Source organism: Drosophila yakuba, chromosome 2L (genome assembly GCF_016746365.2).
Source record: "Drosophila yakuba strain Tai18E2 chromosome 2L, Prin_Dyak_Tai18E2_2.1, whole genome shotgun sequence".
Taxonomy (NCBI): Eukaryota; Metazoa; Arthropoda; class Insecta; order Diptera; family Drosophilidae; genus Drosophila; species Drosophila yakuba.
The window spans coordinates 10,859,801-10,886,482 of NC_052527.2; the positions used below are offsets into that span (position 1 = coordinate 10,859,801).

At 37.1% G+C, this 26,682-nt stretch overlaps 2 protein-coding genes and 1 long non-coding RNA gene across 11 annotated transcripts in view; 2 read left to right on the forward strand and 1 right to left on the reverse strand.

Moving 5' to 3' along the window:
* LOC6527394 (protein bunched, class 1/class 3/D/E isoforms) overlaps positions 1-26,682 on the forward strand; it is a 92,932-nt gene that overhangs the window by 48,386 nt on the left and 17,864 nt on the right. For 4 of the 9 annotated variants that reach the window (XM_015197633.2, XM_015197632.2, XM_039370920.1 and 1 more), the window contains one exon: positions 23,592-23,643. In XM_015197633.2, coding sequence (XP_015053119.1) covers positions 23,592-23,643 — 52 coding nt within the window. Of the gene's footprint in view, positions 1-722; positions 1,125-8,416; positions 8,593-15,842; positions 18,315-23,591; positions 23,644-26,682 lie in introns of those variants that run through there. The other 5 variants (XM_039370926.1, XM_015197636.2, XM_015197635.2 and 2 more) reach the window with 5 other exon arrangements.
* LOC6527391 (membrane-associated progesterone receptor component 1) lies at positions 2,204-3,150 on the forward strand. The gene has a single exon (XM_002088447.4). The coding sequence runs from the start codon at positions 2,342-2,344 to the stop codon at positions 2,993-2,995; it is 654 nt and encodes a 217-aa protein (XP_002088483.1). The 5' UTR covers positions 2,204-2,341; the 3' UTR covers positions 2,996-3,150.
* LOC120320647 lies at positions 7,496-8,376 on the reverse strand. Its single transcript, XR_005560168.2, has 2 exons — positions 7,791-8,376; positions 7,496-7,729 (listed from the first exon to the last, which is right to left on the reverse strand). It is a non-coding gene; the product is annotated as an uncharacterized LOC120320647 (long non-coding RNA).

Below are 26,682 nucleotides of genomic sequence, written 5' to 3' on the forward strand. Positions count from 1 at the left end.
GTTATTATGGCAAAGTATAAAGTTCTTAAGAATAATTAATATAAAATAACTTATTTTGTTGAGTTATTTAAATTAAACAGTACTTGTAGCACTTGAAATTTAATTCAAACAACAAAAATTAAATATGATAACCAAAAATCATGTGCCTGAAAACATTGGGTAACCCAGTTGTGTGTTACTGCATCTCGCATGCTCTTTCATCCGCTTCATGTGTGTTATGTAAGCGCTGTTCATCTCCCCATTTGTACGTGTGTTTCTTGTGCGGGGCATGCAACAAACTGCCTTGTGGCATGTCAGAGCTCTGTGAATGTTAATTAAATACTTTACTCCACACGCTGCAACTTTGCTTTTAATGAAGACACATGCTACAACACCCACACACACACACACATACACACGATCACCACAACACAACACAAAATGGAAGCTGAAACAGAAATTGATGGAAATGAAAGCAAAATACAATTTGCCAATTGCTTTTGTGATTTGAATTTAAATTTTCCTTTTTTGGTTCAAGTCGTTTAAGTATAACTATTGCAGAAAACCAAAATTTAGCAATATATTCTTCAATTCTACAACATTAAATTATGTATAAATTATTATGTGGTTTAGTTTAAATTGGTATGCAAACAAGTGTTAAAAGCCTTTGCAATGGTTATTTGCCAAATAGACTTTTGTATTTAAATTTTATGATTCATTTCATTTGAATTAAATACGAATTTGGCTCAAAGCAAGACAATGCGGTGCGCTACTAAACATCACTATTAATTTTGAATAAACAAGAACGGAAATTGCTAAATAACAACAACGACAAAACAACAACAACAGTTGCATGAACATAAGCGTTGCCAGCATGGCGGCAACAGTAGCAACAAAATGGCGGCGTTAGCCAACAAAATGGCTGCCAATATGGCGACGACCAGCAGCAGCGGCAACAACAACAATATCAGCGGCAGCGACTCCACGCTGCAGCAACAACAAATGCTCCACCACCAACAGCAACAACAACAGCAGCAGCCACAATCCAATCTCATAATGCCCGCTGCAGTCATACAGCCCGAATATTTACTCAATAATGATCGCGGCTTATTTAAGGTTTATTGTTTTATCAAAGACTTCATCGGGTAAGTAAATGAGAAGCGACAGTTGGCAAAACCAAAGACAAATTTCTCTTGGAACATCATTTTCTTGGTTGTCTACCAGTTTGAATTTTCCGCTTTCTTAAATATTATATTTCACTATGATAATACGTTAGTTATGTCTTTAAACGAAGTGCCAATTATAGAACTAACGTGACCACATATCATATAGAATGACATTTAATGCCATTCATATTCATATGTACACAGTGAAAAAAAATGTAACATGTTTAAACCAAAATATGTTTATATTGTATTCTAAAATTTGTAGTTTTCTGCATTGAATCAGAACAAATGGTTTCAAGCAATTTTAATTTAATAATTAACACATCTTCAGTAGCACAAACACAACACAAAAATGTTTAGCATTCATTTTATGAAATCAAATTTTGTTAACACCCTTTAACAATATTAAACGTCAGACATTTCTGTAATTAATGCAAAGACTTGTGTAAACAAATATTGATTAACACCCCTGCATTAAAAGTTTATAATTTTTTGGGCATATTTTCGTATGCCTCTTGTTTCTAAACAGCACCCTGTATCGGAAATATTGTTTTAAACTTTTTGTTTGCATGCCGGCGCTTATCGTTTTTCGTGGCACACACACTTGTGCAACGCAGTGTTTGCGCCTTTATTTGTTCATATAATTCATATTTAATCAACTGATAATATAAGAAAACTGTTCAACCTGCTTTTGTGCTGACTGCCCGCCTCGGGGGCTCTGCTCCAATTTCTGTGCTCCTGATACACTTGCTGACATTATCACCTGCCCTGGCACCGCGAATGATATGGCTACGAGTATTCGTTCGTTTGATAACAGCCAGCCACTTGATATTTTCCAAGGCAGCAGCATAACGAAATACACTTCAGCTATCGCTCTGAGGTATTGACAGAAAAAATACAGCAGGCGAATAGAAGCTAGATGGGAGTGAAAACGACCTTCTTGGGCCTATTTTTCTATAATTTTAAATATCAGGCAGAAGCTTTATTTGATAGACTTTGGATTTCTATGAATTCAAAAACACTTCCATCAAGGAAGGCTTCTCCACTCACATCACCATTTTGATTGAAGCCCAGTTAGCCTTGAAAGTTATTTCCAAACACCAGTTCACTCAAAATTCGTCAACTTCTGAGCTGAGAAATAAATTCCGAATTGCAATCATTAAACTTCGGCTAGATAACAGATAAAAGTATACAAAATGGAGGAGTTAAGTGTTTTGGGCTTTACGGTCAACATTGTGTTGACGCTCTGTGCCGCCGTCTTGGGTTATTTGTACGCCTATTACCATCAGTGGAGTGATAGGAGAAATCAACTGACTGCTTCAAAAAGTCTTGCTGCCGAACTGCCTGATTTGCCACCAATCAAATTGACCCTGGATCAATTGTTGCGATTCGATGGGACTCGAAGTGATGGCAGAATACTGGTGGCGCTCAAGGGAAAGATCTACGATGTATCCAGTGATTTCGCGGAATTCGGCTTAAAGGGAACCCTATCTCATGTAGCTGGCAGGGATTTTACGAATTATCTCAAGTCGATAATGGACTCGCATAAATCAGAGATCAACTATGTGGATCGTTGGGAAGCCATACTGGTAACGAATTACTCATGCGTCGGTATTGTCATCGATGAGCTAGGCAATCCTCTTGTTGGAAAAATTGAGAATCATATTGCTGATGTAGCCGAGGAAACTCAGGAAGACTTGGTGGAGCCAATCACAGCAAATGAGAAGTCAGTGAAGACACTAAACGAGGTTCTAACTGCCGAAACATTGCCATCGGATATTAAATCAGAAAAATCTTTAGAAGAAAACAATTCCGAAATCCGTATCAGTGAGGAAGTTTCCGAATGTTAGATATTAAAATTGATATTTAGTTTTGAGACCTATTTTTGTAAGATGCTGATTAGCTAGAAAATTAAAATACTTAAGTAGTATACAGAGATGATGAACATGCAATCATTTTATAAGTAAATCGCACTAACGCTGTTCCAATAAATATATAATTAGCACTTGAAGCGTTTTAAATGGCGTTCAAATTGTTTAGCACGCAAACTAAAATCGTTTGTAGATATATTGCAAGAAATTTCTCTATAATTCCTTGATTTTCTAAGAAATGCGCCCGTTGCTCGCAATGAGGCAGTCTGCCCACAACCTCTTCACCTATTTTCTGTGGTACTTGACGCTGAGTGCCAAATTGGGCAAAGCGTTTCAATTAAAAGGCGGAACCTATTCCGCATTTGACTCATCCTTGGGCTGTCCACCTGCCGACAGGCTGACAAAAGAATATTCCGAGTCGAGAAAAGGGCGATAGAACTGTGTGCTTATATGTTAGCCATCAACACCCACTCGCTCGGTGACACACGTCGTGCAGTTTTTGCCAAAATTGGCCAAGCACGCGAAAATTGATGCCATTTCCCTTTTCATTTTGTTGCCGTGCACTGGGGTCTGTTGGCCAATGAATAACACTCGTGTGACGTCTTTTGGCAGGAAGCTAGCTCTTTAAAATTGCTGAAATTTATTTTTACAGATACCCATTTTACCCATACCCATGCGCTTAATTTGTTGCTATACGTGATTACGACAATTAATTAAATCAATTTTTTTTTCGCATTTTGCTTGATTTTATTTTCGCCTTCATTGTCGACTGCGGCGACGACCTTTTGCGTCGTTTTCGAATGGACAGCTCTTTCAATCAGTTAAAAATTAATTATTTGCCTAGGCATAAGTACTTGAAATTGATTGGAATTGGATTTCACCCTAATTAATTGATATTTATTTTTGCATTTTCTTTTCAGGTAAGCGTTTTCATTTCAACCCATCTCAAAAGCCAGTAAGTTAAACGGGGTGGGATTATTAGAGCACAGGGCTAATTAGGCAGGGGAACGTCAAGCGATTAATAATTCAAAACAGCCTAGTATCAACAAATTGATGAGGGGGGTTTTAACTGGTTTGTATTAAATATGGAATATTGTATAATCAGAAATAACTAGAAAGGATGTTGAACTTAGAGACCTTTGCAGCGATTAAATATTTTAAAAACCAACTTAAGTATACAGTATTATATTAAAATTTAAGGCATAATTCTTAAAAGTTCTAACATCCCTTTTTGACAAGCAAAACGGTAACTGGAGTAACTTAATCCTTATTCAAAATTTTAAGCGTAATGCTAACATTTTACAAAGAATTATGTCCTACTTTTGCGTCCGTTTTACTAGTCCACTTTATAACTCCATACGCAATCATTTGAGTATTTGCACAACTTTAAATTGTGTTATAAGAAATGTAGAATTCCAGACAGATGGTCAAGTTGGAGTTGTGCTCGAACTGTTGACTGTTCATTAGAAAACTACAGTAAAATATTAACCTAGTGCTGCTGTGAGTGCTGTAAAAACAATGACCATGTAAGCGAAATGTGGCTGGAACCCCTGGCAAATTTATCTTAGTTAGCCCTCATGATTAATAATTTTATTAAAGAAAACTTAAATAAAATATTAGATAGATATATGTATAGAATTATTAAACAGTAACAATCTAAAAACTATTCTTCACTGAAATAAAGTCTTTATTTTTTAAGTTTGAGCAAATTATCGGTATTACTTTCGGAAATACTTCCCGTATCCGAAGTCATCTCATATGGCCTAACGTTGACTAATGGCCTATATAAAGAAAATGACTAAACAATACCCAACATGCCAGGCTTATCGCTCGACCATATACGAGTAGATTATCAGCGGGGAGATAAGAGGTTCCTTGATGAGAACGTTCAACTGGCAGCTGCCCAGTCCCAGTGACTTTTAACAAACTGCAATTAAACGCCAATTAGACATGTGTACGACAGTTTGCACTCATATGAACACTTAATATAGATAGATATATAGATGGTTGGTGAGCGAAAGCAGCGCTGAAAAATATACCAAGCATAAATTCGCCATAGCTGCAAACTATTTTTGCCGACGCTTTATCGTTTGCTCAACTCTAATGAGCCAATAAATTCACATTACGTATACGCGCAGGTGGCCAGCTGCTGTAATTTGCTTAAATCAGAAAGCAAAACTGTATCGTTTGCATTTTCCTTTGCGTCGCTTTTCTCTGACTTTTCTTTCACTCAGGCGCGAACCGTTGTTGGCTATAAATTTCACGCTAACTCGTCACTTGTCGCAACCTATTTCCTCTAATTTTCTTGGTCTCCCCTGCAATTTGCAGCATGGGTTATGAAATCTTATTCCTTCCCCTATTCACAATTTGCCAGGAAATCGGTCTTCAGTCAGATGATCATACAGAACATTCGAGAAGTCATTCGAACATGTGTCCACGCCTTACGTATTTGCATTAGACTTTTCGCATTTCCATATTTATTTGGTTAGAGTTGGCTAGTCGAGTGGCTTATAATCAAAGTGCACACGCTTTTCCTGTCGATTGATAGCAATTGTTTGCTTTGTGTGACGTCAGTGATTAGTTTATATTAATTCTGTTGAGGTAGAGTCTAGTTAAAGTGGCTGGAAAGTATCTATTAGTATAGTCATCTAGATAATACCATTGTGTATAAATTTTATTAGACATTTTGCAGGCAATTTTAAGTTTGAAAATAGCGATTCTACATTTTGGCGGTTACTTCAATGCAAATTGAAGTCTATTTCCTTTTCATTCGCAAAGCGTGTTATTAATTGATTTTGTGCTTGTCTTCCTTATCAGAATCATTTACATATCGGCTTTATAAGCCTAAAACCAACCCAGACCTTAAATTTTAAGACATATTAAGACCCATTTATTGACTTGCTGATAATGTTTGGGCAAGATAAAGTTTGTTCAAAGGCGGCGAGTCTAAAGGAGACAGAATGCTTTGCACTGCAAACCTTGTTTTTAGAAGTAAATATTGCAGATAATTTATATCTACAGTGGATATTCGCTTATACAGATTTATCGGAGGATAAAACATATTCTTAACAAACGTTTAAGACTTCTATTGCAGGCTCTTTTTTATATATTTAATATATATCCTAGAAACAAGCAAGTGACAGACATCAATATAATTGATGATGATTGCTTTTCAAACAGCCTCCTAGTGATTTAGTTCTTTGCCCACAACTGTGGTGTTCAGTTTCTCTGCTTCCATTTGATTCCTGTTTTTCTCTGCCCCCACCTATCACTCAATGCTAATTATCAGACGGCGATTAGATAGAGTTACCTTTGATAAGGGGCACACGACGGTTCTTCGATGTAATCTACTCTGTTTTTTCGCCTCTCGAGTATGGTGTTTTTCCCCTTATCGTTCATCGGTGCTCCAAAAAGAAAAAAAAAGTGAAATAAAACACAAAATACAAAATAGCTTCGGCTCCGGTCGTGTGTGTAAATTTTGTTTCTCGCCTATTATTCGGCGCTTTCGTCGCCGTCGCCGTTGCCGTCGTCTTCCCAAACTAAAGAGAGAAGAAACGCAGAAAAAATGTATTTTTGAAAATATGTTTATTGCTGGCGTTGAGCGCAGCCACCACTGTCGAGCGACGTCGCTGCTGCCTTTTGGTTATATTTTTTTCGTGTTCCGCTGGTCGTTTTTGGATATTGTGAAAAATTCAGTTTTTGGTTCGAATTCAGTAAACAAAAACTTGTCGCCGGCGAGAGACGCAAAACGCGAGCAACTAAGGTTGTTGTTCACCAACAAAATTTACAACCGAATATCACGGAAAGAGTAAAGACCGACCACTATTTATTTAAACAATTTGCTATACTTTAAGAGGGAGCTATCCATCCGTCCCGCGCGTCTGTCGCTATTTGTATCTTACGGATACGCGCCGAGTGATGATGACGTGCGTTAATTGTTGCCGCTGTTCTTTTTCGTTGTCGTTGTCGATGTCGATGGTTCGGTGCCCTGACCTTGTTACTGACTGATTGTGAATTCTTTTGCTTATTTATTTACCGATTTGCGTTGGGATTTCTATATACTTACTTACAGTTGAGATACAAATCTATCTATCTATCTGTCCATATATCTATGTAGTTGGCGATCGCACGCACAATTTGTCTAAATCGAATTCGTCTAAAAATAAGTCGCGAGCGAAAACAAAATGAGGGAAAACGGCAAAAACAAATTGTGGAATAAATTTTGGGTGGCTCAAGAGTTCTGCCTTACATTAGGTTTTCTTGGTGGGCGATCGCTTAATTCGTTTTCACATTCGAATAGAGCCAGAAATGGTCCGGAAAAAGTCCAAATATATTATAGAAAAAGTGGAATTAAAAAATTATAAATTTGCAAGTGTAGAGCAGTGAAATTTCAACGTTAATGTTGAAATTATTAAACTAATTTCTAAACCCCATTTGTCGACAAAGTAAAGTTAATGAAATTATAACTAATATAGTAACTAAACTGAAAAGTTTGAATTCCAGACCAAATTCTTTTATATAAGTTTAAAAAATTAAGTTACATAAATTCAGCTCCCAACAAAGTAATTTCAAAATACACAGCAGAATCACGTTTTGTCATTTCGTACACAAATTCCTCAACTTTCGCAGACGCTCCTCTGCCAGGCAAACACTAAATTTGTCTGCAATTTCAACTTTGTATCTTACGAGTGCTCGTGCGGCTGCTGTGCGTATCTTAATAGATAATTTTAATTGGTTAATATTTATTTTTAGTCAAGACTTGATTAATTGCCACCCGAGAGGAGTTCCATCGGTGCGCTCCTCCGTTCGCCGTGTTCCCTCATATTAGTATTTGCCATTTGGCACGCGCTACCAGTTCCAGACAGCGCTTAGCAATTTATCAGAGAGAAATACTGAAAGTTGCGGAAAAAAAATGTATCAAGAAACGACTACAGCAACAATGTATGCAAAATATATAAATAAAATTATAAATACAATTGGCCAACGTATTGGAAGCCATTGGTCGTGTTGTTGTCCAAGCTGAAGTGCATGTTTCTCTCGGTTTTTTTCTCTCTGTATGGATGGCTCTCACTCTCGGTCGCGAGAAAAATAAAATTAATGCAAAATTCGAAAATTCAAAGCAATTTTTGTTTTTAGTTGTCGTTCGACCGGCTACACAATTCGTTTGCTGTTTCTCCTCTCTGCGACCGATTCGATAAATGTTCAATATTTATGCCCGTATTTATATAACAGCAGAAAATCAACAATAACAAAAAGGGTCACATAAACCAAACAAGTTGTCCAAGGCGCTAATTTATTAGCCCCAAAAATAAACAACCTCAAAGTGAAAAAGTAAATATTTACCATAGCCACCCCATAAATTGTACTAAAAATCAAATTTAAAATAAAATAAGTGAAATTAAAAAGTGCGAGAAAATGCTCAAGTATCCGCGTACCACCTCGTCCACTTCTTCGGGTTACTTCGATGACGATGAGGCCATGATGAATCCCTATCAAACGCCGCCAGCATCGCCGCAATCCGTGCCCCAGTATCTGCAGCGTCACATGGTGCGAATGTTCAGCACCGAAGTTGATAAGTAAGTTGTCCTCGATCAGGCATCAATTTTATATATACCCTTCTTTGATAAAGACCACTGGGATTTCCTAATGCCCTACTTAATGCTGATTGCAAGATGCGAAGGGAAAATTACTTGACTCACATAAAGCAAGCAAATCATATAATATTAAATGTCTATTTAAAAACTAGGAGCTGCAACTGCAAATCAGTAAAGCAAGGACATGGTCGTTTCAAGCACTTCAAGCACACTATACACAACAGTTTCCATACAATTTTAAGCTCTGCATTAGTTGTTTTACTGTTACACTGAAAAGAATTATAAAGTATCTAAAACCAAGTTCTAAAGACCTAAAAAGATCTTCAATGTAGCACAAATTCCTAACGAACCGCAATTCAAATGTTAAATTAAAGTCACAGACGTAATGTGTTCTGAGATTTATGCCTAAGGCAAAGTAATTCTAGTTGTGCCTTACCCTACGGCTCATAAATATGCATAAGAAGCTCAAGAATCAGTTATTTATAGTGACTGATTATAAATGGTGGCATTAGAGTGTAGTTCATGCTATTCATATAGCTAGGAAAGTCACAGTCCAAGTCGCAATTTCTCTCGTCTATAAGCAAAATATATTTTATATATATATATATTTTATTTTATTTTACTATTATTACAAAACAATTTTGTACACCATTTGCATAATCAATTTCCATAAGTGCAAACGCGACTGGCTTTAAATGAACTACAACAGCAGCGAAAATGCTTAAAATGCAAAAAAATAGAGGTTTATTAAAAAGCTTTACCTAAATAACTGCACAAAAATCAATGTACAATCAACAGAATCGCTGCATTTTATATATCCGCTTGCTGCTCTGCTGATTTCATATATAGAGAAAGGTATATACTATGTACAAAACCTTATGCACTTTCGATTCTTCCCTCTGTTTGTGAATGTGGGAGTCTTTTGTTTATTTTAACAGCCACGCGCGCACAAGCCACATGTCCCACCCAGTCCACAGTTTTCATTTACTTATTTCTCAAAACAGAGAACTCGACTTGTTTGACCGTTTATCGCATTCATCGCTCATTGCTTTTCTAATTGCATATTGCAAAAAGCGCTTTATTCTCTGCTCCTACACATAAAGTTGTTAATTGTTTTGTTCTCACCGGATGTCATATCATCCTTAAGGTCAAGCGGGAAAGTTGTAGATTTATATAGCAACTATACACTTTAATCTAAGAGATTCACTTTTCCTTGAATGTTCCATTTCAAAAAGTACACTAAACGTTAGGTTTATTATTGTATATAAGTGATGGAAAAAAATCTGTCAAGATTAAAAGATTTGATGCGAATTCGCAATACAATCAATTTTTAAGCATGACGTCAGGATCATTATTATTAGCTGTTTCAGCAATTGTCTATAATAAATGTCATTACAACCGTTGACTTTCGACCGATTCTGACGCAAATTTGCGCTGCTACTTTTCTTTATTCCTTTGTGTTGCTGCCCTTAGAATAGATGTGTTATCTCTATAATAAAACCTTGATGATATTGGATTCGTAGCTACTAAGTAGCTCAAGGCGATTTCATCCTTGGTTAAATTGTCCTTGTCGTTTAATCTAAAATATTACAATAACAATGTTATCGTATTAAAGAGATAATCTACGTTTTTTCTATATTCTTAGCAAGAGAACTGCTTTTCTTACATTTCTTTTTTGCTCAAATGATTTTTGTAGTCTGCACAATACAAAGTAATTTTCCATATCTTTAGGCAAATGATTATTAGGCTCTGACTTGGTGAACCCTTTCCTTCCTTCCCCGGCTCATTTTCAATTCTGTCTGCTGTTGTTTTACCTGTCGTGTGATACCTTTCTGGGTTTTCCGCCTCTCAAGTCTTTTTGATTCACGCCTACAACTGAACAACAATGAGCAGTAATTAGGCGAAACTTTTGTTTTCTTTTTTTTTCTTGTTTATCAATGAACTGCCTTGAACTCGCATGGGCACAAAAATATCAACAAAAAGCTTTCAGAAATCTTAAAAAGCCCAGACAGACGAACTAAGAACTTCAACTACAATAATAACAAGTGGGAAAGGGCTTGAGCCACGCCCACTACGTAGCAACTAGCACGGCAAAAAAAAAGAAAGAAGTTTTCGAGTCTTTTTGTGTCAACGACTGAAAAGGTAAATGCACTTCAAAAGGTCGTGTGCGACCTTTGACCTTTTCGTGCCCAGCGGCGCTTATAACTGCGGTACCCACTTCCTATACCTATACCACTATACCTATACTACTATACCTATACCTATACCTATGCCTATACCTATACATACATATGTGTGCAGAAAAGGCGATGGGGACAGAAGAGTTTTTCAAGTGGAAAAGCGGCGTGAAAGCGGCAACACATGTTCTTTATTGCGGGAAAAGCTGCTCACCGCTCGAATCGCACCTCGAGCTTATCACAAGGAATCGGCAACAACTTATTTATATCGCGATTATCGATTGGCTCTATAAATAATTGTGCGGTGGATACATTTATTCCTGAATTTGGTATAATTTATACAAGCATGCGCCAGTAAATTTGATTATCGAAGTTACTGCTTTATACTATTTTAATCACCTGACCGATCGAACAAAGCAATACGCAAATAGAGATTATACAACAACCTTGACATTGTCTTAATGTCAAGTCATGATAAATGAACCGAAATGCAAAACAGTATGCAACAATTAATCTTCCGTACCTTCTTCTATGAACGTGTGAATACCCACTTTCCCCGCAAAATCATTTCAGGAGGTGAATGAATAATGTTCAATAAATTTTCGCTTAACGTGAACACAAAATGTGAACAACAAGAGGGCGAAACACAAAAAAAAAAAGAAAGGAATATAAACAGCAAAATGTTAGCGAAATATAAACAATAACAGCGGGGGAGGCATAAATCTTGAATTTCAGACGATGGGTCAGAGGGGCGATGGAAATGTTGCTTTCAAGGTGAAAGAGGCGCCACAGAATCGACTTTCCACAGAGCCATCTGTTCATCTCAACTGAAGTGAAGCCAAACTGAAAAGAACATAATAAAAATTACACATGCTGTGATGGAAACAGAAACTTTCAAGGTCAAGAGCTGTAAAATACTATTTTTAAAGAAAGTTAATAAACATTAATTATCCCAAGAGTTAGTTTCCCATTTAGGTGTATTCCAGTTTTGTCCACATTTCCTTCCTCTTGTTTTGTAGTCGAAGATGAAAAAGTAAAAACTATTTTCGACGCCTCCCTCATATGTTGTGTCTGTATTTTGCACTACTATATTTACACCTTTTGTACATATATATACATATGTACAAGCATATGTTCAGTAAGGCATATTCAAATTATATTGACCATGAAAAGTGTTTTCGCTTGGGCGCTTCAGGTGTTCAATCGCTAAAAAGTTATTTACCCGAATGTGTGAAATGGAATTTTGTTTTCGCCGAAACTGTTCGTGGTTTTACAAAATTATTGTTGATAAATGGTGTGCCAAAATACGCAAAAATTCATTGAGAAATTTCTTGAAGCATGAATCAATTAAACTAGCTTACAAAATTAAGTAGATGAGTTACTCCTAATGTACAAGTATGCCGAGATCCCACTGCAACCAGTATAATATATTTTTCATGTATTAAATTAGTTAGTTACGTTTTTAAATGAGCATTGTAACAAAAATCGTGAGTATTTTTAATTGATATGATTAATGTAAATCACTATTTCAAGTAATATAGATGACGATTAATAGTAGACATGATTACGCATCTTTTGGGTGGGTTCAAAAACAGGTTTCTCTTAGGTGATAAAGCCTATTTATTTCCCACTACTTTATAGCTTAGACAATGGAAGGAATTGAACAGACTTAGAATTGATAATTCAGAGACCATAATCGCTTATGGCTGCGGCATTATCATGGTTCGCAACTTAAGATTGATTTGATTGCACAAACACGTTTCCAATTCCATATATTCCTCGCCACTTACACGATTAGCACGTGAAACATGAATGATAGTCTATAGCCGGTCAAGCGATAGTGCTATATAGCAAGTATAGTAAGTGAGTGCTGCCTGTAATACGTGTCTTTCCTGCCGATTTGTTTACGCGGCTGCGGTTAGATTACGTTCGCCAGCGAGAGTCGTAAATAGAAGGTAGATTTAATATTGCTAAAATGTTTGCCACGAACTCATGTCTCAACGATGACGATGATGAGAGTATATCATACATATATACTCGTATTCGACTGCCGCCAGGCTGTCTCAGTTGTACATTGAAAATCAATCCACTTACGTAGGTGCGACCACAACCTTGCACCTTGATTAGATTTACCCACCATTTTTCACAGAGTTCAAAGAGTCCTCTGCGCTTTTTCCCGCCACTTTTGACGTCACTTTACTTATCTTTGCCCATCGCAAACCGATCGTATTTTGACTGTAAATATTTCCATTTTTCGTCTTTCGTTTGGCCCCTTTTTGGCTTTTCGTTGGTTTTATGACTCAATTAAAAGATAAATACGCAAAGTGCAAACATTTCAATGTTCAGTGAATGCGGCCGACAATCGCACGAACACATGACGTCAACCATCAAACAAACAATTTGTTGAAAGATTTATGAATACTTCGAGTGTCTATATTTGGATATATGTATCTAGGCAAACACGCACTTTTCAAAGATGAAAGAGAACGAGTTTGCCTAATGTGACATTTGCTCCTAGTGAGTGTCATTAAACTGCATGATTGATAAAGACTGGATTGGTGACAGATCTATACGCATTTTATTATGGAAATTAAACGACTCCTTGTGAAGTCACAAAAAAATAACAACATTTAATTAGGGCACAGACAGGCAGAAAAAAAAGATTTGTGATTACATATGCTGCACAGCAGAAGTCCCTGTCCTTATGAAGTATCATCTGAACATGTAGTAGTCGCCGAAATGGATTTTATAATTTTCTTTTTATACGTACACAACCGCAAAAGACTATTAATTTGATTTACAAACATCATGTACAGTACCTATTTCCACGGTGCATCCTGTTTTTGGTGCTTGCCTTTATGTTTCGGTATCATTAATATTTGCTTTTATGAGTAACATCTTTATTTATCTTTTTAATTTACGACTCTCGACTGCGTCAGCGGTGCGTGAGTGAAAGGCAAAAGTCGCAGGCAAGTTAACCTTAACATTTACTTGCTACTTTTTTTTAAATTTATATTAAAATGGCTGCCTCAGATTTGCATACAAATTCAATTAAAACGTGTGACGGAATTTCGTAAGCGAAATTTAACCAAGGCAGTTAAAGGAAACAATTATTCGATTAAAAGGCTAATAAGGAAATTAAAAATAAAACGTAAGAAACCCATAAAAACCTTATCCATTGATATACACATAATAATGAAGCTCAATGTCAATTAGGTCTTTATTTTTTTCTTAGGCGACCCAATGTCAGGCAAAATGTTTTTACATTTATTAATGACACTCAATTCGAATTAATGCTGAATTGACATGTCAAGTGGAAATTAGAGAGGAAGCATTCGAGTCGCTAATCAGTGTTCAAATGGCTTTTCTTGTTGTGCGTTTAACACTCACCACCCACCCATCACAACACAGCCGCAACAAGCACATCAACTGCGGAGTGCTGAGGTCAAAGGTTGAACTTGACGTGAGTTCGCCTTTCGCTTTTCAACGCTCTTGGGTTGAGGGGCAGGTTTTCAACGGGTCAGAGGTGCAGGCGCCACCTAATGACTTGCAGCCTGGCATTAAATTGCCATTGCCTGGAAAACTCTGAAAATGAAAGTAACAAAAAACCCGAAGCCGAGCTCACGATTTTTAATGCACAAAACATAAACAAAAATGGTAAAGCGAATCTAAAAGTACTCTTTATTTTATTACTGACAATAAAAAAAGAGGTAACTTTTAGATTTAGTATTAGGACCTTATATATTTTAACTAAGATATTTTATTATAATCATTGATATATTTCACTTTGAGTAGTGCAACTTCTAGAATAGATACCTTATGATCTTTATCGAAATGCTAAATAAACTGAAATGCTGATTAGGAAACAAGATAGACCCTGTGAGAAAGGGTATGCAAAGATGCACCGCAGACGACGTTGCAGCCCCAAGCCAAACGATTAAATGTTGCCATGTCTCCTGGGCTGTTCGTTTGTTGTTCGTTCGTTCGTTGTTGGTTGTCTTGGGCTGGCTTCGGTTTCATAACAACAACAAGACAATGCCTGCAAATATCCATCTATCTTATTGTGGGTTTGTCTCAGCGGCCACCACACTGTTCACGGCTATTAGACGCTGTTTTATGTTACACAATTGTTGCTTTTGCTGGCCAAGCAAAATCCGGCTGGCAACATAATGCTGCACTGCCAACTGGCCGATCTTTTGGACTTTTCACCGCTAATGGCTGGGCCTTTGCTAATTGGCGGGGCGTGGCATGAGCCACACAACGATGCTGTTTTGTGCGAAAAATCAACAGACAGCACAGCTGTTTGCCACCCAATAAAATCACACTCGAAAATAACACTCATTAACAAGGGGGTTCCAGTACTTTTTATCCGTTTGGCCGGCGTTACATTTGGAATTCAGTTTTATGTGTGTTGTTTTTCGGTGAGGCTTGGCACACGTTCGCCTTTGTCAGCTATGAATACCAAATATCGCCTTTGTTGACATTTATTTGCACTTTTTGCAGCTGGCAAAGAAAACAATTTGCACAAATAATTTGCATATTTTCGAGATTTATATTTATTGTGGTCTTCATCGAGGTGGAAAACAGCTTGTTCAAGGCAAATATTGAGGTTACGGAAAACAAGCTAAATGGGATCAATTCAGGTCAGCACAGGAAAAGAATGCAAAATATTTAAGTGTAAATTGTAAAAGTTTCTCTATATATTCTGACAATTATTTATGTTATTTTCGCCCTAGGAGCTTTTCATTGTTTAATTTTCCTGCACAATCTCTACGCACGTTTCTCTGCATTTCTCTGCTACATTTTCATTGCGTGACCAACAAAACTTTTCTCCAACATTTCGATACGATTTCGTAATTTTCGTAATTTCGGGGTGTTGCAAAAGTCGTAAAGTTAGAAAAGGCGACCAAATGTTGTGAAATTGCGGAAGGGTAGATAATCTAAATACGTGAACAGCAGGAAATACACATGTTTGGGTGTTCATGTGGAACATAAAGTTAAGTTTATTTGTACCAAAAACACATTTATTAATGATTGTTTTCTCTTCCTTTGCAGGTGAGTTTTATTGAATAAACGTTGTTATGGTAAACCAAAAGGTCGCAGAGGGTAAGCTTTAAAGAAAACCATAAATAATTGGAAAAAAGTAATGCAAAGTATTGGTAAGAAAGTTCAGAAAAGAAATCATGAAATGGTAAAGTTTAAAGTTTACATATACAAATTTTTTTTTTGGATCAGTATATCTCTTGGTTAATCGACAGAACCCACCCACAATCACCCCTTTAACCAACATTAAACCAGCTGATTCGGGAACAGCATAACCCGCACAATATATTTAATATTCCACAATGCAACAGCGTGGGAAAATCGTGAAATGCGTATGGAAAATCTACAGTTTGCACACGGGTTATTGAGCCTTCAACGTGGCAACTTGTCATAGTCAAGTGGCATAGAGAGTCTCTTGCCGTCCCTTTCTGTCGCTGATGCTGCTACTGCTGCATCGCTTCACTGGATTTCAAAAGTTCTTTTGCCGTTACAGCAAACATTCTCTCTTCGGCATTCGCTCTCTGCTGACAAAGCCGCATTTGTATGGTTTCTCTCTCTCTGATGTGTCTGAAATTCAGCTAAAAAGCTTTTGAAAAAGCAGCCATGTTGCTTTTTTATCGTCCATGTGTGTGTGGGTGTGTGTTGGTATCTCACTGTCTCTCTCCTCTTAAAAATTCACTGATTGGAAAGATTCGTTCGTTTTTTTTTGGGCTTCCACTGTCTTTTTTCAGTGTTTATATCGCTTGTTTGTTTATTTTTCATGCATTTCTGTTTGCCTCTACCACGAGACCAGCGAAAACGTGGTGCTCCATGGGAATATTGCATCGGGGCGCTGTCGAGAAAAAGGGTTCCATAATAAAGATCGCAGACAATATGTACAGTGAAGCCTCTGTAAAACGATTTCTCGTTGCTGCTGGTTCGGTATTCAAGTTAAAAGCAAAGCTGACCAATCAACAATTTGGCTTCTTGTTTTGCGGTCCATAGCTTGACACTGCCCAATTACTGATGTTTTAGTTAAAAGAAATTGAGTAAAGTGCACTTGAAAACGACCCACAAAAACCTTACAGTCTAGTTCGCATATTTGCTTACCACAAAAAGCAAATTCCTTGGGATGCATTATTTTAACCCATATTGTATGAAAACGGAAGAAGGTTTCGAGTATTTGACAGTGGTATTTATTGCAAGCTCCACTTTAGCTGTCAAGCTCTGTTTTGTTGTGCTCTCAGTGGCTCTGCATTTATGCAAAAACAACAGCTTAGTTTAACTCCCTCTCTCTCTCTCTGGGTTTCTCTTCCACCAACTTGGAAACTTCAAAAAGCCACCACCGAAAAGCTGTTGTAACCATTGTTGTTGTTGCTGCTGCTGCACGTTCAGCTCTCTTTTTGGCTCTCGCAGTGGCAGTGGCGGCAGCGACTGTTACTGTGACTGCGAAGCGCAGCAGCGACGTCAACATTTTCAGTTATGCTGAGGAGCTCTTTCCATTCAAACACGAAAATCGCCTAGAAGTTAAAACTTCGAGACGCTTTTGTCGCTTGGCCTTTTCATTTATTTCGTTGCTCAATTGTTGTTAATTAATTGTGTGAAAAGTAAATATTTTTATCTGTGCGCCTGTGTTGCAATTCGTGTAAAAGAGAGAGAGGGAGAAAAAGAAACAAAGCGAAATTGTTTTAACCGAAAAAGAACAAAAGCTGGCAAATTGTTTACACCAGCAGTCTAAACAATTCTCAAAAGTTCGCCAGACACTGAATATCAAAATTCAGAGAAAAGGAAAAACGGCGAAAAACGTCTCGCGCGCATTTTTAACTTTTTCACTCAGTGAGAGAGTCCAGGAGAAAGCAGAGAGCGGGAGAGGGAGTTGCTGAATAACGAAAGCAGCCGCATTCAGCAAGAGAGAGAACCACTCTTTCAAATTGAATCGCTCTCTGAGCACACAAATAAAAGAGCTCCCCAGTTCGTTGTTTTTGTTTGTTTGGTGTGTTAAGTTAAAACATTGCTAAGGCCTAAAAATTTGGAACGCCTAAAATACATGTGTAAATGCAAGTGAAACTCATTAAAAGGGAAGCTGGTAAAAAGAGTACCGAATTAACTGTTTGCACACATGCACATGCACTGAAACCAGTGTTTGGGCTCTCCCAACTGTGTGTGTGTATATCTAATAAGAAAAAGCAGCTGGGACCTCCCCAAACAAATTTGTCAAATTAAACAATCGTGAAAACGAAAAATCCCTAGCAATTTTTAAGCATATCGCTACTGAGCATTTTAACTATAAAGTTCATACAACTTTAAATAAGAATAACGGTTGAGAAAAACGTCGTATTTAGTTATCGTAATATCGATAATGAAAACAGAAACCGGCAGCAATAATAATAACAATAATACTACTGGCGGCAATATGGATTTCGATATGTATCCAAGTATTTCGGGCAAGCAACAGGATCCCGTTCGCGAAGTCGTTATGAAATATATCGATTACTTTCTGCCAGAGTGAGTATGCGATAGTTTTCCTGGTGTAAGAAACAGCACTCAAACTTTTTGTTATGTTATGTTTTGTTATAATAAAAAAGCAAGCAATTTAAATTAACGAATTTTGTAAAAATAGCCTGTGGGAAAGCAAACATTGGGGTTATTGTCCAAGCTGATAACAACCTGGAAAAGGTCATCCCGAAAGAAAAAGTAAATATTATTTCAGTGGGGAGAACAGTAGCTCTTTGTTATGCACTTGTTTGCAAACGGAATTATCTCTGAGATAAAATTGTTTTCCTACTGGTTTTTGCCAGAGACTTTGGTTAAGTAAGCGTCAGCTGGGACATTTTATGAATCTGTTTATATGGCTTGGTTGCTATTTTTGTTCACATTGTTCAGAGATACTGCTGTACCGCCAGATTAAAGTTCTTATAATAAACTGTAACACCTATGATATCTTTATGGATATTTTGAACTGTGTGAGCATTATCTAAGCTGAATTTATTACAAACCGTTTGGTCATAGTTAACTATATACTACTAGATTTTACTTGGTACAAATTTATTGTTAAGACCCCGAACAAGATTTATATAGGCATCAAGTTTTCTGGCACAGTACTTGTAACACTTAGTGTTATAAAATCAGAAAATGGTTATATATCACCATCTGATGATTGACAAACCAAGTAGTGACTAATGTTGGATGTCTCCAGTGGCTGTTTATAGTAAACTGTCAAATTGAAGGCAACTAATTTAAGCGAATTTGTGTGAACTAACGCTGGGAAAAGGAAAACAAAACTTCAGACATCTAAGCAAGCGACAATTGAGCAGGTGGCTATAAATAAATGGCAAAATATGTACTTCCGACCCACAGCTGATGTGATTCGCTGCTTAGGAAACCAATTAGCGAGACCCCAGACATCTGAAGTTCCATAATGGGCACTATACTATATCCCGTGCATGGCAACGCAGTTGAGTTTTTGATCTTTTATCAGATCTAAGTATGGCAATTTTACTTGAAGGTGCTAAGTTGTGGATGGCGATGATAAATATCGGTGGGTTGCGGTGTTGATTTCATAAGCACACATAAATATTTATCTGTTGGATAAGTCGGCGGCTACTCTAAATATATTGGTAAATGAAGTGTGCGTTGAATAAGAAAATACAAGTAGATGGATTGCAGTATGGTAAACAAGCAAATTAATTTAAACGGATTTTTATTTAGCCTGGCACTTGAGACACTGATATGCAATCTCCTTGGCTTTAGTTTGGCTGGAAAATTGCTTGACATATCCACTTTAAACCGTACCGAATAATCGAGTAATCGAATTATGTGTGAAAGACTGGTTGCTGCTGACCGCTTCCTGTCTATGGGGCGCCTTACATCACCGGAAAAACGGGCCAACGCATCGTTAGTCGAATAAAATACTATTTTTTGCACTGACCCCATTTTGTTTTTGTCCGTTACACGTCCAGTTAGGCAACTTGTTGCAAGCTTGCCTTTGCATGGGCGTGCAAGATTCGGGAAAAGGGGGCGCATCGAGGAGCAGCCTGCCACGCGCCTCTTGCCATGAAGCCTGCCAAGTTGGCGACATTTCTTCGCTGGTTTCGCTGGCACTTTAAGGCTTCCTACAGTAAGGCGGTTAAACTGAACCGGTCTTGGTCTTGGACTTCCATTTCGATATACTCTTTATCGACTCTCTTTTCAGCCGTTTTTTAAACCGCCTTTTTATTTCCTTGCAACCCTTTTTTTTTGCCGTTTCTTTGTATAGACGCTTATTTCATTTGTGCACTTTTTCACGACTTTGATGTTATTTGGGTCAGGGCCACATGATTCCTTTAATTATGTTTGCTCAATAATTTAATCTTTTTATTTGCCGCTATTTATTATTGTGTGTTAAATATTGATACATAAATATTATTAAAAACACGTATTAAACATTTATTCGGAATACAATAAACATTCATTCATAGCCCATGTGCTTCCTCTGCGCAACTGAAACGTTGTTATGAATTCATTTCCCGTTTTACGATCGTTTTTGCATCTATTTTGCTGAAAACTTTGTACGATGTGTTTTGTTTTCGTTCGCCAACTTCCTGGAGTCGTAAACTCAGTGTCATCGTTCCCGACTTTCGAGATCTCCAAATGCAAATAAACACTTCACAAATATTCCACGCCAGTCAGTCCCTAAATGGGGAAATCATCGACGGCTTCGAAGTGGTGAGGATGGCATGATGTACACATGCATGTATGTATGTATGCCAAATTCTCATTTCGCTTACATCAGCAATGGCCTGACAACAATTTCGATATTTGTTTTTACTATGCATTGTTCGATTTCGCCAAGTCAGCGGAGGTCGTTTGCTGGCCAAGCAATTTGTATTTTTAGGGAGAATTGCAGAGTCGCCATCCGCAAGTTTAAAATTTCGGAAACACTTAAAACAATTTAAGCCGTGTGATTCGCACAAAAAGTCACCGACGACGTATCATGATATTTTGAATGAAAATAGCCAGGGGGAAAATGCCAAAGAGCAGCGACATTCTTCAAGGGATTAGCCTGGCAATTAGCCAGAGTTTTCATTCGATTGGATTTGGATTAGAAACTACTTTTGATTCGGCGAGTCAAGGAAAGAAAAAGTGGCACGTTTCTAAAAGGCGCCAACTGCAACAAAAAATAGAAACGTAAATTACCTCTTACTCAGCAAGTTTGTAAGGAAATTTTATAGAAGAATACAGATGCCGAAAACTTTTGTGGACTTAATAGCTTTGAGTGATGCCGAATATAAAATAAATAAGTAATCTTTAAATTAGCACGAAAAGGTGAAGCAAACAAGTAAATAAGTAAATGACATCACTGATATTTTTACGAGCGTTCGATGGCGGTGTTTGAACCCCAATAAACTTTGCACTTTCTTCCCGCACTTTATTGTTTATTCTTCTTCACTTCGGTGCTTTTTTTTATAAAAAAAAGAATAATATATATATAATTAGTGTGGCTTTATTTTTTTTCTTTCGTCGCGTGATTTTGTTTCTTCTTTCCACACTCTCATATTATTTTTTTTTTTTTGCTCGCTGCTCTTTCTTTATTTTTATTTGGCTGTACTTTCGTGCTTTTACCATGTCGAATATTGTTTGTCGGACTTCATGCTGATAACACCTGGCGAGATGATAACGAAGCAAAGCAACAATAGATGCTCTAATGATGGTGGTGCGGCTGCCAGCTGTGCCTCATTGTTATGGTTTGAATAGAGTAGTTGGAAACTATCAAAGCAGTATCTTAAAGTCGGTAGTCAACATAGAGAAATGGGATATTTTACCAACTTAGCCAACCAACTTAAATCATAAATAAACTTACAATTTTCGTTAAAGTAAAGTAGATTTTAATGAATACTTAAAAGTTCCCCTTACTGAGCCGAATTCGATGTGTAATTAATGCACCCATTTATCTACAAATAATTAGGTGTGTTATTTGTTCAAATTGCTGCCCACTTTATTATCAAACGCATTAAATTTAATGGGCATGCGAAAAGCGAATTTTCGCCAAAAACTCCGCGTGTCCAGCGGCAACAACTACAGCAACACAATGGCGCCATTGACCGGTGTCCAAAATGACATTGGCGAACGAATGTTTTTTTATTTTTCTGCCTTTTGTTTGTGCCCATAGCCCAAAGAAAGAGAACAAAAGTCACGACATGAGTCATTGCACTCGTACCTCTTACTCGTACTCGTACTCGTGCGTGTGGATGCAAAGGCGAGACTTTTACTTTTTTCCCCGCCTTGTTTTTCCCAGGCAAGGCGAGAGATGATATGGAAAGTCGTAAACTAAGTTCCCTTGACTCCTCCGTGCAGGTTAAGAAACTTTCCGGCTTTCGTCCTTGCCGGCTGACTCAGGGGGTAAATCAAAAGCGAAACACTCATAATTCTGGCATTCTGGCCCTCCGCTCGTTCTTGATTGCCCAGCCAGCCGGCTTTTGCCACAGACTTTAATTATTTTGCACGATCTTATATCATTCCATTTAAATGATTGGCATTTCAGCAAAGGCATCCACATCACGATGTGTTTATCATAAAAGTGCATTTTTAATGGTTGGGCTCTTTTATACACTGCGGTGAATAATGGTGAATAATTCTTTAAAATGGCAGGGTGTGTTTATCCAAAAATTGTGAACCATTCACATATCCATACATCCTTAAAATGTTCTTTGTCATAGAGATATTTAATACCTGACCCGGCATTTGCCAATTTGGGCAACCGCATAGATATTGCTATCAGATGATTCATTACTCTATTATTTCCCAAAGGTGTAACTATCTTATGGCCATCTACTTTGATGACACACTCCATTGTATCGTGCCATTTCTATAATTAGAAATTATTGCGTACGGCAAGCATTTCTAAAGCTCAAATCGAAGCCAATTCGTTTGATATAGTAGGCAACAGTTAGATATGGACATGGATATGGTACATTTTCTGATTGATTTCTAATGGAATAATGCAATAATTATCTAGGATTATGAATCTTAAAAAGCAATGCCATTTTGAAGTTAATGTTTTATTTGCACATATTTATGAAAATACCAAAATGATTAAGGAATTCAGTTATTGCTAGAACGTATGATTTCCCTCATCGAATTGAGTGATTTTGCATTTTATATAATAGCATTTCCTGCGTCTTCTCTTTAGAGTTACATAATGGTTTGTCAATCGATCGACCAGGCAATGAAATAATTTGCACTTTTGCTTGCACTCAGTAATTAAAGAAATATGTCCATATTGATGAAGAAATAGTAGTGGCATGGGGAAAACCCGATTTGGTTGCATAAAATTCACTACATCGGATTTAAATTCAATCAAAATGTCCGAGCACCTTTCATACCATTCATCTTTCACTTTTGTCTTATGACAACTTAATTGCTCATTTGGCATTGCAATTAGATGGGGAGATTTGCGTTTTATTCGGAGTTCGCGGTTTTTATTTGAATTTTTTTTTTTGCGAAGTAGAGGAAGTTTTATTGTCATATTGACCTCAATTTACGGCTGTCATCAGCAAGGCCGGATCGCCAAAAATAACTTCCATTCGAAGGTCTTCGGCTAAAGTTTGTCGGCGGTCAGAAAGTAGGCAGTAAAAATGGGTATTTGATTTGTTTTTAATTGAGACTTTGGATGATGAGGGGCTATTAAATATTTGATGGGAGCTTAGCTTCTCCTTGCAAAAATAAAAAGCCACGCAAAATAACATAAGAAACTTGTGCTACCTATCAGTGCAATTGTATTAACTATTTACTCCTTTATTTCAGTGCATCTGGAACAAGTGCAGTTGCGATTGATAACAAAATCGAGCAGGCAATGGTAAGTTGAAATTAAATTACTTTTTCCCCTTTTGAACACAAAAGACAGACAAAATTGGCAACGCCAAATTGATAAGACATTGCAAAACATGAAATCGTTAATCTTCACAAAGGTCAACGCTGTTCATAAAAAGTGTTATCAGGCAAAAATGAAGAAAAAAACGGAAGAACACGTCATGAACGGAGCCTTCAGCGGTTATGAACTTTTGGCCATGAAAACCGCCGCTTATTTTTTACAAGATGGTCCATTCTTAATCTCGATTAGGCAAGGTCTCAAGTCTCAGCAATCCATAAATAGCAACCAGAAACACGAAAAGCCCAGCAAAAAGATGTTCGAGTGGGGCGCCGTGCTCACAGAAAAAGATACAATTCAATCAAGTGGCCCTCCTTCTTCATTCTCGGCATGAAGTACAAATTTAGTTCAATTGAATTGAATTTGCTTTGTACTGAGATGGCATGCATTTCAATGGAGGATTCTATATTTAGACCCAATTAAAAGACAGTACAAGACTCTTAAAACAATGAACAAACCCGAGAGATGACAATTGGTTCTGAGTATTTTTCAATGAACTGAAATGAACTGTGGCGAGAGTTATGAATGGAAAACCATTGAAATTCGTATATTAGGGCTTGTTCACAATGAACAATCGAATTTATCTCAAGTGGACAATCTAATCGAGCTTGTAATCGCTTTTGCAATCAGTCAAAATAAAAGTCTCAATGGTTTTGAATGGCTGACAGACAAAATTGTTGCTAACCCTAATAGAACAAGTATTCAAGTATTTGCTATCATCGAAGGATTAGCATTATCTTCAAGTGGGACTAAAAACAAGAAAGGATGTGTATCTTTGATAAAAAGCGATCCCATCAACAATACTTCATTGCGATAAGTCTATAAAAACCATAATGCCATGCCATTCTAGGCCTCTTTTCACATGTCTGGGCTAAATCCAATTCATATTGCTCTGTCAATAAATCATCGTGATTGCGTATTTATTATACCAAGTAGCGGAGTTAATAGAAAATTCCAAGCGGAACTTGATGACACATTTTGAGCTGTGGCAACTGGTAAATGGCTGCTGCATGTTGTTTGATTTTGCCTCATTTAAAGTCAATCAACTTTTCCTTTTCCACGAAATTCAATTGAGAGACAGTGTATGTGCCTCTGTTGCAGTTGCAACTTGCCACCCATAATGGTCATTTGGGTCAATTCAATTGCTCTCGCCACTTTCTTTGGGCCGACGCATTTCATTTCGATTCGATTCTCTTCTTTCTTTTATTTTGTATTTTATGTTTTTTGTTTTTGAATTCCTTTCTAGCCACCTAGAAACGTTTTCCCTCTTTTTTCACTTTGTGAAAGTATTTTCCCCAAGCGCATTCCGTTTTTCCTTCACTTCAACTCCTCTTGTCGGCCGCAGAATTTATGCGTTTAATTCTGTTGTTGCTTTTGACCTTGGTGAGGCGAGAAATAAAATAATATTTTATGTGAGGCTTTTTGAGGCTGATATTTTTATGAGCTCCCTTCCCGGCGGCGCTTATCAGGCTTTTTTCTTGTTTACAAAATGGCAGACTGTTTTTTCTGTGTGGATTGCTTATCTCACCACCGCTAACAAATGCCACACTTCAAATATGCCATAAATTGTTTGCCAATTCAAAGGCAAATAAAGCCAAGAATGAGAATGTGAACATATAAGAATCGTATTTGCTTGCAGATAATTGTGGAAATTACTCAACTCAATCATCGAAATAAAATTGGCTTTGGGGCAACACAATTGCGATACAAATCTCCGACTTTTATCAGTTCATCCTTTAAGTGACGAAAAATGATAATTATAATATAATTATATTTATAAATAAGAATATTTCACTTGAGTCATGATACTCTATTACACTTTCCGCCAGGTGTAGCCCCAATTTTATTCAGGAAAGTTCTCTAACCCCGAACAGATGTCGCATATCATTCATATTTTAGGACACTTCCCATTTCTTGATCTGCTTTCGTATTTCGTATATATGCATAGTATATAAACTCATTCCGTTTGGTTCAGTTGTCACGTAGTGGACATGAGCAAACAGATTGCGGATTACGGACTGCGGATTTCACGGATTGTGGCGTATTCCTTGCCTGAGTCAGAAAAGGAAAAGAGATGAGTTTTTTAGTCATTTGTTGCCTACGCCCAACAAAGGCGCGTCAAATAAAATGTAATTTATTTGCACCAGCCTCTGCGACAGTATTTTCCTGTTTTACAAATGCATAAGAAATGATACGGAAGCGTGTTTTGCTTCCTTAAACAATCGTTTTCATACTTCCCTTTATTATTCTTTTAACACTTATCAATCACAGCAAGTGACGTCACTTATTTTGGCCTCTTTGTACATTTCTCTGCTTTATTTAGCTGCGATCAACATTTAATGATGATAAGAACCAGAACAGGCGATCGCATACTTTGCCATTGCTTTTCGTTTTACGAAGTACAATCTTTAGCTAGACAACTACTCACACGCTCTACTTTCCATGCTAATCTCTCCTTCGTTTTCTTCTGCCCGTAGATGAAGAAAACAATGTTTTCTTTAAATTAAAAAAAAAAGCCATAATAGAAACCATGGCGCCAATGATTAGGTTGTTCCTCCCATACTCAAGTACATTGATAAGGTTTTTAGGTTATACCAATATTTAATAATAATAATCGATTTGAACTGGCGCAAACAATAGAAATGGAGGAAATATAAACTACTTATCAGCTTAAACTAATGGAGTAGACTCTAGTCAAGGAAGAATGTAAGCTAAACCTTGATGGTGTATGGTTTAAGATAATGCGAATTGAAGGTTTTATAAACTAATGGTTACGAATTTATACGCCTTTACATTTATAATTCCTTCTTTAAAATATTTGTAGTACCCAATAAAACAGCTTTCGTTTTCTCGCACTGCGGATATCATAAAGTCCCAAAATTTCCCAACCGAAAATCAAAGAAAAAGTTGTGAAAAACAACATGATAGCGATGATAAGTTGATTTGCTAAGACAACTTAATGACTTA